Here is a 14,404-nt window from a genome sequence, read left to right on the forward strand (position 1 = left end):
TTGGTGTCACCCCCCCACCCCCACCCCCGAGGATGAAATTCATTGAGCAGAATTAGGGATGTAAAAACCAGAGGGGGGGTTGATCCCCCCAACAAATCGCACCCTGTGTATAACGTATAATGCAGTGGTTCCCAACTTTTTTTTGCTCCTGATCCCATTTTAACATCACAAATTTCTAGCGACCCCAGACATTCAAAATGGGGACTTTTTTTTTTGCTAAAATTATTTTTTGTTTTTGATCATGTAATAGTTTGCTATACTATGTTCCGAATAAAGGTTAATTTTGAACAACATTTAGTCTATATATAATGTATATTATTATGGACGGAGGCAGAAAAGCCAGTCTTTCATGTATTGGGATTGTCTCTCTCAACTCACCATATGTTTTTTATTAGTACGTTTTTATTTTTTTTATCAATTACTAGAAATTTCAGGCAACCCCATTTGAATTCCAGGTGACCCCATGTGGGATCCCGACCCCAAGGTTGAAAAACACAGGTATAATGTATAATTACTAGTGCTGGGCAGCGATAAAATTTTGAAATCGCAATTAATCACATGGATTTCTGCGATTAATCGCGATTAATCATATAGTTATATTATTGGGGGGGGGGGTTGCTGGCATCAACAGAATGTATTGCCTTTAAGTGATATTTCAGACTTGAAGTACTCCGGTGATAAAAATAATTCCACATTGCAGTGCTTCCAAACAACTTTGTCCTTCTCAACCCCACCATCTGACGACATTTAAAATGAAAATGTCCATGAAAAAGACCGCTACTTTTCTCCATGTTTATGTCCCCATCAGTTTATTTCCGGTTGTGAGTGATTGACAGGAGTCTTAAGCCCACTAATAAGTACTAATACTAATAAGCCCAATAATATGTAATGTTCAATTGTTAAAAGCAAGCAAAGGGCCCCTCTAGTGGTCGGAATAAGTGTCACTAACGTATGTTTTGTCCTTTTGGTGTTACCATAGTCAGTTCGGACATAAGAAGATACGTTTTTTTTCACTCTGTTTGTATGGCCCCAAAAACGTTTGCCTGTGAGTATTTTATGTTCCGTTGTTGTCAGAATGAATAGCATAAAATATCTCTGATGTGAACCTTTGTTGCTGGATAAAAACACGTAAATTTTAAATTAATCTGTAAATGCTAATCGTTAGCATGTCTATGGATTTTCCCATTCAAGTTAGCATCAAGCTAATCACATCATAAATAAGTAAAGGTTAGTTCAAAGGCTGGCATATTATACCTAAACACAACCAATGAATTTACATAAACTTAGCATGAGCCTGCATAAAGAATTAGCAACCCATCTCCAACTGCTAACATAAATGAATTAGCTTAAACATGTTAATAACACATTGTAATAAACTCATCCAAAATAACGTCATAAACATGTTTCTAACGACACGTTTGCATGTGAAATTATTTAGCAAACAACAGAATGATTGATACATACAGGCGTTGCTTCTGCAGGAGTTACACAAAGTTTGATTCAGCATTTCTCAGAAAGTTTGCTGGCTTTTCCCCTCTCAGCTACACCGGCACCAGCGCTTGATTCTAGTGCGTGTGGAGTGCCAAGATAAAAGCATGAGTTTCAAAATAAGAGTCCGTATGTATAAATGAACTACGACTTGCTTGAAAGGCAGAACGGCATTAACGGGAGATTAAAAAAAAATTGTCGGCGTTATTTAATGAATGCGTTAATGCAGTAATAACGCGTTAACTTGCCCAGCCCTAATAATTACTGTTCAACAAAACTGACAAATAAGACAAGTTTCCATAAGCGTGATTCTTAATAGCATTAGCATTATTTAATTTGGTAGACATGTGAATAAACAGACTTCTAAAGTAAAGTCGTCCTGTCAGTTGAACCTGACGACTGACTCATGCAAAGACCATTGGAGTTTGTGCCCAATAGGAGACATTTCCTTATCAATGACAACCACTAATAAAGGTATAAACCTGGATAGATAAGAGCGGACTGATACTGACATATGTCCAGAACAATACCACGGCAGGTCTGTGTCACAGGTTGAATCAAACTCAGATGTGCCGCTGGTGTGGACCTAACCCTAACCCTGACCCTGTAAAGACCAGGGGCTTTTGGAGTTGTCCGAGGTGCATCCATCCTGTCACACTGATGCTGTTCTTGGCGTTCTTTATCCTCATTGGTTGCCCTCCCTGTGCTGCTGCACCAGCACACCATTCCACCTCTGAAATACCGTTGGCTTCCAGAAGCTCATCCAGGAACAAACTTCTGCTCATTTCTTTTGATGGGTTCCGCTGGGACTACGATCGACTGGTGGAGACGCCGAACCTGGACAGGATGGCCCAGGATGGAGTGAAGGCCACCTACGTTACGCCACCGTTCATCACCATCACCAGCCCCTCACACTTTACGATGCTCACGGGTAAGAGCAGTAGGAATAATATGTAATGTCACTGATCTACTCCACCTGGACTGAAACCGTCTAACTTTAAACACTTCAAGAGACTTTTACAGATGAGTTCAGTGGTGTAGTGGTCCCTGGAGAAGTGGGTATACTCTCAATTTTTGGCTTCTTCTTTTTTTTTTTAAAGTCCAGAAAAATGCCCTTTTAGAAACAGTGACACGTCAGACTACTCTATTTATTTTACCCAAAAATCCATCAGTAGTGTTTATTCACTTTTATAAAATTATCATGACTTGATCAGGAGCAGTTTGTAGGTTTTACTGGACACACAGGCAGCTGCATGAATGTAAATGTATTCAACATGAGGCAAACATAGGATAACGTTGGCCTTTCAGAACATTAGCCTACTCACACAGTTTAACTACTGGTGACTAAATCTCTTCTCCTCTAAATGTGCAGTCATATGTCCAGTAGTTTAAAACAGTGACTCATTCTGAAACCACCTTAAAACTGACCTCAGAATTATGTATTCCATGAAAGTAGGTTCTCTTGATATGTGTCATTCAATTGAAAGACATTTATTCTGCCTTTCTAATTTGCATTTCCAATAATTACGCATCTTTCAAAGAGATGTGCAGTGACCTGTCAATCAACTGGGGCAGCACTGGCACCTGAAGAGGTGTCCAATCAAGTTCCAGAGATGGCCAGCACTAGTTAGCAATATTTTCCTTAGCATAACCCGCCCTACTCTGCCTCTGATTGGCTCATCAGTCCTCATGCCTAAAGTTAACCAATCTAATCATTGAAGGCAGCAAGTACTAGCCAATTGGAGGCAGAGTAGGGCGGGTCATGGCTTCAGCATTCTAGGGGGAAAAAATGGGCAATTTGGCTGCAGATATTTACTGAATGGAGCACATCAGGGGGATTTAGAGGAGGGTATACGCAATGCTGACGGAAAAATAAGTGGGTATACTCCGTATACCCTCGTATACCCTGGACTACACCACTGGATGAGTTTGCACTTATTTATGTCAACTGAAAAGTGTACAGATAAAGCACAGGTGTCAAACATGCGGCCCAGGGGCCAAATCCAGCCCGCCAAAGGATCCAATCCGGCCCGTAGGATGAATTAGTGAAATGCAAAAATTACACTGAAGATATTAACAATCAATGGTGTAAAAATCATTTTAATTCAGGTTCCACATACAGATCTCAGTTGGGTCAGATCAGTAAAACAGTATCATAATAATTTATAAATAATAACAACTGTAGATTTTATCTTTGTTTTAGTGGAAAAAAAGCAAAATTACATGAAAACGTTTACATTAACAAACTAGAAGCACTCGGAGAGCGCAGACCTCCACCAAGGCTGATCAGTGCCCCCCCCCCCCGTGTGCCCCCCCACCCCCGATCACCACCAAAATTTAATCATTTCTCCCTTATCCCATTTCCAAAAAACCCTGAAAATTTCATCAAAATCTGTCCATAACTTTTTGAGTTATGTTGCACACTAACGGACAGACAAACAAACAGACAGACAAACAAACCCTGGCCAAAACATAACCTCCTTGGCGGAGGTAATTATCCTTTTACAAAAAATGTGAATAACCTGAACAAATAGGAACAACCTGAAATGTCTTAAGAGAAATAAATGCAATTTTACCATTATTATGCCTGGTTCTATATGTTTTGTGTATTTGTAATTGTAATGTAAGTTGTAACACACATGTGTAAATGATAAAGTGATAAACTGAGGCCGAAAATTGTTAAAATTGTGCTTGTTTTTCTTAAGACATTTCAAGTTGTTCATGTTATTCAGATTTTTAAGGAAAAGTTGTAGATGTAAACATAATCATAATGTAATTTTACTTTTTTCACGGTTATTATTTTACTGGTCTGGCCCACTGGAGATCATATTGGGGTGAATGTGGAACTGAACTAAAATGAGTTTGACAGCCCTGAGATGAAGGATGGACAAGCTGTGCCCTCTCCTTTAGGGTATTTGAGTATTGGGTTCTGTCATGTGTTCCAACTGTCACTGGTGTGAAGGACTCAAATACTAGTGTGGTGTTGACGACGGGTCCATCTGAACAGAACTAGACTGAATAACGGTGTTTATTAACCCTTTCATGCATAGTGGTCACTACAATGGACATCTATTCAAAGCTCTTCTCTTATATATTCATGGATTTTGTTGTTTTAGTTCCATATCAGCCAAAACAGTGGACACTTATGCACCATTCCATACACTGCAATTAGTAGTAGTAGTAGTAATTTATTTGTCCATTTAACAGAACATGATATATACATACATACAGTTTGGATTTCTATATTAAACATGGGCGAAAAGGCATAGGCTGAAGCAGCAGCTTATTTATGCCTACCCTATTTACAAGAAGGAAAGTTGCAGAAACAAAACAAGATAACAAGATGGCACAGTTTTAAACAATAATATGACAAAACAAATGATATAATCTAAGCAAAATCTTAGATTCATACTGATAATTGGCTTACTTTGTCCTAAAAATAATTCCTATCATTACTGTAACTTTGCTGGTCTTGATAAACCTCATCTGCAGTAACATGTTTGAGAGTAAATCAGTTGCTTGTTATTGTTGTTAGACTCTAATTAACAGGGTTTTTTTTAAACAAAAGTTTGTTTGTTTGTTTTTTTGCATATTATCTCCATGAAGTGAGTAGTATTAGAGTATGTTCAAATGTGAGAAAATGTCAGATTAGCAGCATTAAAAATGTTTTTTTATTTCATAGTTTTCACACAGTTTGTCAGTAAATACATGTTTCTTTGTTTCTAAAATTAAATTCATGGGGTTCAAATGAGTGGACATTTTTGGAACTCCATGAAAAATAGGTTCATAAGATAATTTTCATGCTTCAAGAGGAAAAAAAAATCTTGATTAAGGTTCTCATAATTCATGCATGAAAGGGTTAAAAGTATAGTCATATTTTGGTAGCCATAAGGTGAAATAGTCATGGAGATACAGTATAAGGTCAGATCTGGATTCCAACATTCCAGTATAGTGATAGCAGATGATTAAGTAACATAGGTTGATCTTAGAAGTTGACCACTGTCAACACTAAACCTTTAAAATGCCATCTGATTTTCACCAGTCCAAACTGGAAATGAAAGGATTATAATACTGGAACTCATGCTCCCTTTGTCTGTGTAGGTTCTCATTTGCCCAGCTCATCATTCTTTCAGGTTCAACTGGAGCTAAACTAGTCCAGCTGAACCGAGAAGAACTACAGATACAGACCCGCTCCCTTTGGACTTTCCAAATATTCCCCTTGTGTCAACGTGATACTGGATAGCAGGGGTGTCAAACTCATTTTAGTTCAGGGGCCACATTCAGCCCAATATGGTTTCAAGTGGGCCGGACCAGTAAAATAATAACAGTGAAAAAATTAAAATAAAATCATGATAATGTTTACGGTACATCTACAAAAATCTGAATAACATGAACAACTGGAAACATCTTAAGAAAACAAGTGGAATTTGAACAATATTATACCTCAGATTATTAGTTTATCCTTTACACATGTGCATTACAGCTTACATTACAATTACAAATGCACAAAACATTTAATAACAGGAAGAATATTAGTAAAATTGCATTTACCTATCTCAAGGCATTTTGGGTTATTCACAATTTTTTTTAAAAGAATAGTTTGTTAATATAAACATTTTCATGTAATTTTACTTTTTTATGCTAAAACAACGAGACATTTTGCTGTTTTAATTATTTATAGGTTTAAGTGGTTCTGACCCACTTGAGCTCTAATTGGTCTGTATGTGGAATCTGAATTTAAATCATGTTGACACCCTTGATTGTTAATATCTTAAGTGTAATTTTTGCATTTCGCAAATTCATCCTACGGGCCAGATTAGACCCTTTGCGGGCCGGATTTGGCCCCCGAACCGCATACCTGTGCTGTATAGAAACAGGAAAGTGTTGGCAAGTGGAAGAGTTTGAAATAATAATATATGAGTGACACATGTCAGATGTTCTTGAATGAAATATAGTGTCTAGTAAATAGAACAAGGACCTGAACTCATACCAGGTCAAAGCAGGAGTGAATTAGCCACACTAAACTAAACTAAACTTACCTCATGTCACTGCAAGTATTTTCCCATTCCAGTTTACACCATTTAGAGCATGAGTGGGATTCAGTGGGCTTGGGCCAAATAGCTCTTATCAAAGCTGTGAATGACCATGGAATTAAAGTCAACTTTACTGTTAGTTTTACTGTATGTACAGCACATACAGAAGACTGAAACTGTAGAACTCTACAGCCCATGATCCATCCATCCATCCATTTTTTGAACCTGCTTTATCCTCACCAGGGTTGTGGGAGTGGAGCCTATCCCAGCTACCTAAGGGCGAAGGCGGGGTTCACCCTGGATGAGTCTCCAGTTCATCGCAGGGTTGACATATAGAGACAAACAACCAATCACAAACAACCAATTCAAACCTATGGGTGATTTAGATTAAACCAATGAACCTGCATCAAGGAAAAAAAAAAAAAATAGAATACTAGAAAAGCGCTTGGAGAGAACTCTGTCAAGGCAGATCAGCCCCTCAGCCCCCCCCCCCCCCCCCCCTCCCCCCCCTCCCCATCACCACCAAAATTTAATCATTTGTTCCTTGTGCCAGTATCAACATTTCTAGAAAATTGCATCAAAATTTGTCCATAACTTTTTGAGTTATCTTGCTAACAGTCAGACAAACCCTGGTGAAAACATAACCTCCGCCATTCCTTGGTGGAGGTAATAACTGTCAATAACAAACGGCAGAAGAACCATATAAATAAAACTTAACTTCAGCCACCAAACAGACTGAAGTTAGAGTTCAAAGCACAGATAGATGGAAGGTTAAAGGCACATCAGTAGGTACCGTTGATCATTTAGTCTGTAATCATTTCCTTGGACAGATAAGAAGATTATTGGTTTGGCCTCAGTGACATCAGCCTCAGTTTATGCTGATATGCAGATGATACTGTCTTTTCCCTGAACAACATTTCACCCTGTGTTTCATAAAGACCATCTGTTTTTCCATTTGAAAACTACCTTTTACTGTTGTTGATCCACCAAGAGAACGGCCGGTGTTTTCAGTGCTTTGCTCAGGCTAAAGGTTCACAAAAGCTGCAATGTGGACGTTTAAGTGAAACTTTGCTTGTGTATGTATTTTGGATTCTTTCATTAGGGCGTCATGTTGAGAATCATGGAGTCATCCACAACATATGGTTTAACACGACCACTCAGGAGAAGAAACAGTACTACATGACTCAGTTTGTGGACTCGTACTGGGATAATGGCAGCCTGCCCATCTGGATCACAGCACAGAGACAGGTTCAGTACCATCACATCTGTTCTGACATCACTCACATTAGCTTTTAGCAGCATTTGTAATATTACAACCCCCAAGTGTGGGCCAGTGTGGAAGAGAAACCAAGTTTAAAAAGAAAGCAGTGATATGAAAATGTGCATATTCAGGCAGTAACACAGTGGTTCCCAACCGTTTTTGGCTCGTGACCCCATTTTAATGTCACAAATTTCTGGAGACCCCAGACATTTTTTTGGCTAAAATTAATTTGTTAGTTTGCTATAATAGTTTGCTATAATATGTTGCAAATAAACGTTAATTTTAGGCAACATTTAAGCTATATAATGTAAATTTTTATTAGTAAGTTTTAACTTTTTTCATAAATCATAAGAAATTTCTGGCAAACCCAGACATTCAAAACGGAAACATTTTATTTGCTAAAATTAATTTATTTTGATTGTGTAATAGTTTGCCATAATATGTTGCATATAATTAACGCCAATTTTAGGCAACATTTAGGCTATATAATGTAAATTTTTATTCCTAAATTTTAATTTTTAATCAATTACTAGAAATTTCAGGCAACCCCATTTGAATTCCAGGCGACCCCACGTGGGGTCCAGACCCCAAGGTTGAAAAACACTGCAGTAACACATTCCAGAAAAGGCTGAAACTGGAACGATTTCGTTCAAACAATGAGTTCAATTAACTATTAGGGAAAAAAAAAAAAAAAATGATAATAATACCAAGATTTTTAAAAGCTGTAGCTTGGAAGTGATTAGAGATAAAGGCAAACTGTCAGTGAGATGGAAGTAAATGAACTCATCTAATTTGCATATTGTGACAAGGTTCAAGGTTACTTTATTTGTACCCGTGGGTAGATTTGTTTTGCAGACGTAGTGATTGCTTTTGGCATTACAGCAAAACATTCATTGAACCTGTTCGGCAGGTACTTGATCGAGCGTCCAGACAGGACAAAAAGTGCTCAGTGTTCCACCATTCATCAGTATAGCAGCATGGATAAGTAAAAGAATAAAATAAATAAATAAGATCAAATAAATAAAAACAAGATGCAATAAAACACTATTAAAAAAAAAAAAAACAAACTAGAGAAGATACAAACAGTGTGGGATAAAAACCAGGTAAGAATATAAAATTTAAAAATTAGAAGTCATAATAATAATAAACAGAGCAAAGAAATAGGATAAATAACTAAAATAAGTAAATAAAGTGCAATGTCACTATTTCTTGTTGAGCTCAGTGATGGCGACAGGAACAAAGCTGTTTTTATAAACGTTGTGTCCTGCACCTTGGGACAAAAAATCTCCATCCAGAGGAAAGGAGCTGAAATTTACCTCGTAAAGGACGGGAGTCATTATTAAGAACTGATGAAGCCATCCTCAGGACCTGTTTAGTGTACATCACACTGTTACATCCTGGAGCGACTCACCCAACACGCTACGGAGATGCTTTTCTCAGCTGTTAGTAAACGGGCTCCACAGAACAACAACAAGCACAACCATAAAACATATAAGCACAACAACCGGCTAACTCACAACAGAACTGGAACAACAACGGGGGTCAAACCTTGTCCGCCCAGTAACAAAAAAACAACACAGAACTGACAGAACACTAAACTGTCCGACACTGTAACCATCGCAAAAATTCAGTGTGTTACGATAATGTTGTATATTACAGGATGTGTTTGAGGGGAATCGGACAAAAGATGCATGACATAGTTTATCACTCAGTGTCTTCGTTCCCTGAAAATCTTTAAGTGTCCTGGAAAGAAAGAAAGAAAGAAATAGAATAGAATAGAATAGAATAGAATAGAATAGAATAGAATAGAATAGAATAGAATGGATCTTTATTGTCACTGTTACAGGACCAATGTAGGTCCATTGATCAGTTCTGTTTAGCAGCAAGTTTATAAAGTGCAAAAAGAAAGAAAGGCTGTCTATAAACTATAAAACTGTAAAACTTGTTGGGGCCCATCTTTTATGGTGAGAATGAAAGAAGCGCAATAACCCTGTAGATTTATAAAAATTTATTACAGAATGATGTTTCAAATTGAAGTGAACAACCAGCAATAATCAGCAATGATCAACACACAGATTCAGAGATAAAGTCTCGCTGTTTGGCGTAAACAGGGTGTAGTCTGCTAAGACTGGACACTGACAAATAAAAGTCAAAGAGCCTTTATACTATGCATGTCATGTATGCATGTTTACTTAAAGCTATACCGTATGATGTGGCATTTTTACGCTTTTCTTTTGTCATCTTAAAATGCTCCTAATAAGCGTGTGTCAAACTAAAATGTAAAAGAAATCCACCAGGTATTGAAATTCAAAAATGTTTAATTCTCATATATTGCTATTTCTGATAAAATTCTGACCAATCATTTTATTCGGTCTGAAAGAAATAATTGGGCGAGCCTGGCTGAGCCTCCTGTCAATCATCCATTACCACCGTCCAGCATCCGATCCATTATCGCCGTCTCCGCATCTGATATGCGTCCCTCTGAATCTGACGCTTCACTCCCGCTGCTCCTCCTGTCACTGACCACAGTCTACTGTCTCAGGATATGTATGGATAGAACTGAAACGCACATGAGGAAGGGAAAAAATGGATTTATGAACAGAAACAACAACTAATGGAACAAACGGGGGTCCGATGAATGAAGGACAGAGATAAAATTCCGCAAGTCAGGTGTACTGGACTAAACAGACAGCTCTGCACAAAGGTCAGCTTTTATGACCATGGGACTCATACAGGTACATGTACTTGGTGTCACACAGTGTAGGATGATAAATGTATGGACTATGAAACCTCAAATGTCCGAAAAATTCACGGATCCCGCACGTTCACAATGCACACGCCCATCGCCTGGGCACCTCATCTCCATGCAGTGAAGACACTGACCCAGTGCTGCACAGACCAGACCCTTAAATACAGGGTCTACTGATGGAACAGGACCTGCGGCAGGTGGATGATGTGTCTGATTACTGAGGGAGGGGTCCACGGACACACCGAAGCAGGCCGGACCTGGACCTCCACCTCCACCGCACACATCAGGGGAGAGGAGGAGAGCATCAGAGCTCAGGCAGGGGGAAGTGGGCGGGGCTTTGGAGGGAGGAGGGTGGTTCATATTCAGACTTTTACTAAGTGCTGTGAGAAATGCCACCTCAGTAGGTATAGCTTTAAGTTCCATAACATGTCCCTACAGTATCTGGTTTTAACTAGATTTTATTGATTTGCTCAGTATCTTCAGCATAACAAGTACAGAGTCTAAAATCGTCAGAATAACAAGTACAAAGTTTAGACAAAATGAATCACCAATAATTCATTTTCCTTCCACAACTATCACATAAAAATAAGACTGAAATACTGAAACCTACTCACAACATACACAACTACAAAGAAATACTGAAAATATATAAAAGGCCAACTCTAAACCACAGATCCAGAAATATATGCAACATATACAGATATACAGAAGGTCCAATTAAGAACAAGGTGCATGAGTTGTGAGTATTTTATTGACCAAATATGAAATAGGCCTGTTCACTGGTTCTGTTTGAACGGGCATTTTCCAAACTCTTCCAAACTCTTCTACGGGTTCTTCTTTCAGTTTTCTTCAGATAAACATCTTGTTGGATCTTCTTCCAGGGTCTAAAAACAGGATCTCTTCATTTCCCTGGAACTGCAGCCACCTACAGAGGAGAGACGGTCCAGGTGAGGCAGGTGGAACCTATGTTCTATGATCACTCCAATGAGGCCGAATGGAGGACAAACGTCCAGAAGGTCATTGGAGACTGGTTCCACCAACAGGACCTGGACTTTGTTTCCTTGTACTTTGGGGAACCAGATCTGGCGGGGCATAAACATGGCCCTGATTCTCCAGAGGTTAAGGAGATGATCCGGCAGGTGGACCGGACCGTGGGCTACATCCGGGACACAGTCCGGGACCACGGCCTCAGCGATCAGCTCAACATCATCATGACCACGGACCATGGGATGACTGCCACCCTGCGGGGCGGCCTGGTTGAGGAGATTCTTCTGTCTAAGATCCCTGGCTTCAGTTTCAGGGACATCCAGTTCCAGCTGTTGGATTACGGTCCTGTTGGGATGCTGCTGCCTAAAGAGGGGCAGCTGGAGAAGGTCTACAAGGCTCTGAAGGGAGCACATCCTCACCTTCATGTCTATAAAAAGGAGGAGGTTCCAGCCAGACTTCACTACAGTACCCATCCTCGACTACTGCCCCTCATCCTCATCGCTGACCCTGGATACATCGTCAACGGGGTGAGTCACTATGACGGTCCAAGCAAACATTCACTGAGTAGAAGAGCAGATGGTTCTATTGCACATTTACAATACCCATGATGCCACAGCAGCGTTCACCAACACAGGTTTCACAAGTGCTCTGGTCTTCAATTCTCGTAATTTATTACCTCTAGAACTCCATCTGACATTGTAATCATTAAGGGTGTAATGATGCATTCATTTGTACTGAACCGTTTCAGTTCAATATGATACAATATGGAGGTGGACCCAACGAATATGTGTAGCCGATGTGAAGAACGCAAACACTCACCTTAAGTGTCCACACGAACCTTGAAGTGGAACACACACAGTCTGAGCAGAGTGGACCCAGGCAGAACCCATGTGGACCCAGGCAGAACCCTTGTGCAGGGTCTCCACCACATACATTCTGGGGCATTGATAAAGGGGGTAACCATGACAACAGAGAGTAGAACAGAGGCACAGAAGCCAGGTCGGACGTTCGAAGCATGTTAAGTTTCACTTTCGGTTTTCGGTAGTTACAGAGTGCACCCCTCCATACATGCCCCCACCCCCCCACTGGTCTGCTTCACTGCTCCAAAAACATACCAAACCAAAAAATTTCTGTACTGTTAAACCCCTAGTAATGATCTATCATTAGTCACATTGAAATGTTACCCCCAGGGTAACAGGGTTAGGGTCAGAGGGTTAAGGCTAGGGTTAGTTAGGGTTAGTGTTAGAGGGTTAGGGGTTAGTTAGTGTTAGGGTTAGTTAGGGTTATGGTTAGAGGGCATTGACATTAATCGGGGAAATGTCATATAAAATCCTCCAACCAGTACATAATGCCCACTCTGAGCATATATTTAACCCTGCATAACCAAACCTAATTTAGCCCATACAGACCCAGAACTATAGTTTTTGTGATGGCTTATCTCATGAATTTCTCTCTTCATTTAACCAAGTGATTTATCACCATTTATTATAATATCATTTGAATTTTTTTCAGTGAAAATTTTCCAGTATTTAATTAACTGTCTTTATAAATGGTCATAAAATAGAAAATTGAAGAAAACATGATATTTAGCAAAATATATCAATAAGTCTACATAAAAACGTGCATGTACAACTAGTATCACTGGTAAACTAAACATGGATTTTATAGTTGAACTAATGTTGCAGAAGATAATAATGTTTCCATGTTCCTACATAGAGGGTTCAGGTTAGCAGATGTAGAACCCTATAGATCAGGGATGTCAAACATGCGGCCCAGGCGCCAGATGCGGCCCGCCAAAGGGTCCAGTTCGGCCCCTGGGATGTTTTTGCAAAGTGCAAAAATTCCACAGTCTTGAATTGAATTAAGCAAAAAAATAATAATAATAAAAATAAAAAAATTAGCTTGAATTAAGGAAAAAATCTTGAATTAAGCAAAAAAAAAAAAAATCTTCAATTTAGTAAAAAAAAAAAAATTCAATTAAGCCAAAAATGAAATCTCAAATTTAGCAAAAAATCTTGAATTAAGCAAAAAAAAAAATCTTCAATTAAGTAAAAAAAATCTTCAATTAAGCCAAAAAAAATCTCAAATTTAGCAACAAATCTTGAATTAAGCAAAAAAAAAAATCTTCAGTTAAGTAAAAAATTCTTGAATTAAGCCAAAAAATATCTTCTATTAAGTAAAAAAAAATCTTGAATTAAGCAAAAAAAAAAAAAAAAAAAAATCTTCAATTAAGTAAAAAAAAAATCTTGAATTAAGCCACAAAAAAAAAATCTAGAATTAACAACCAAATTTTTTTTCTTTGTTTTAGTGCAAAAAATAACATTAAATGATGAAAATGTTTACATTTACAAACTATCCTGTAACAATAAAATGTGAATAACCTGAACAAATATGAACAACCTGAAATGTCTAAAGAAAATTAAGTACAATTTTAACAATTTTCTGCCTGTTCCTCAGTGTTTAGTGTCTTTGTAGATCTGATCTATAATGCACATGGAGAAATGATAAGTTGAGGAATAATATTTTTAAAATTGCACTAAATTTCCTTATGTTTTTTAATTTAAATTTCAGTTTTTTCAGGTTTTTTTTGATTGTTTGTTTGGATAGTTCATAAAAGTAAGTATTTTCATAATTTAATGTTTTTTGTTGTTTGGTTTTTTTTACACTAAAACAAAGACAAAAAATTGGAATTGTCATTATTTATAGATTATTCTGTTATTATTTTTCTGGTCTGGCCCACTGGAGATCAAATTTAGCTGAATATGGCCCCTGAACTAAAATGAGTTTGACACCCCTGCTATAGATACATCTGATGCTGATGAAAAACTGAGAAATTTCATCTTACCTGAATTATTGTTATGATCACCTGACAGGGTTAGTGGTTCA

The 14,404-nt window shown here is 38.2% G+C and overlaps 1 protein-coding gene across 1 annotated transcript in view; it reads left to right on the forward strand.

The window, feature by feature from the left end:
• Positions 1-2,148: 2,148 nt before the first annotated feature.
• The window catches only part of LOC115439451 (ectonucleotide pyrophosphatase/phosphodiesterase family member 7-like), a 15,614-nt gene continuing 3,358 nt past the window's right edge, over positions 2,149-14,404 (forward strand). Inside the window, exons 1-3 of the mRNA XM_030163284.1 lie at positions 2,149-2,419; positions 7,624-7,769; positions 11,413-12,045. Coding sequence (XP_030019144.1) covers positions 2,149-2,419; positions 7,624-7,769; positions 11,413-12,045 — 1,050 coding nt within the window. The remainder of the gene's footprint in view (positions 2,420-7,623; positions 7,770-11,412; positions 12,046-14,404) is intronic.

The sequence above is a fragment of the Sphaeramia orbicularis genome, chromosome 19 (genome assembly GCF_902148855.1).
Source record: "Sphaeramia orbicularis chromosome 19, fSphaOr1.1, whole genome shotgun sequence".
NCBI lineage: Eukaryota > Metazoa > Chordata > Actinopteri > Kurtiformes > Apogonidae > Sphaeramia > Sphaeramia orbicularis.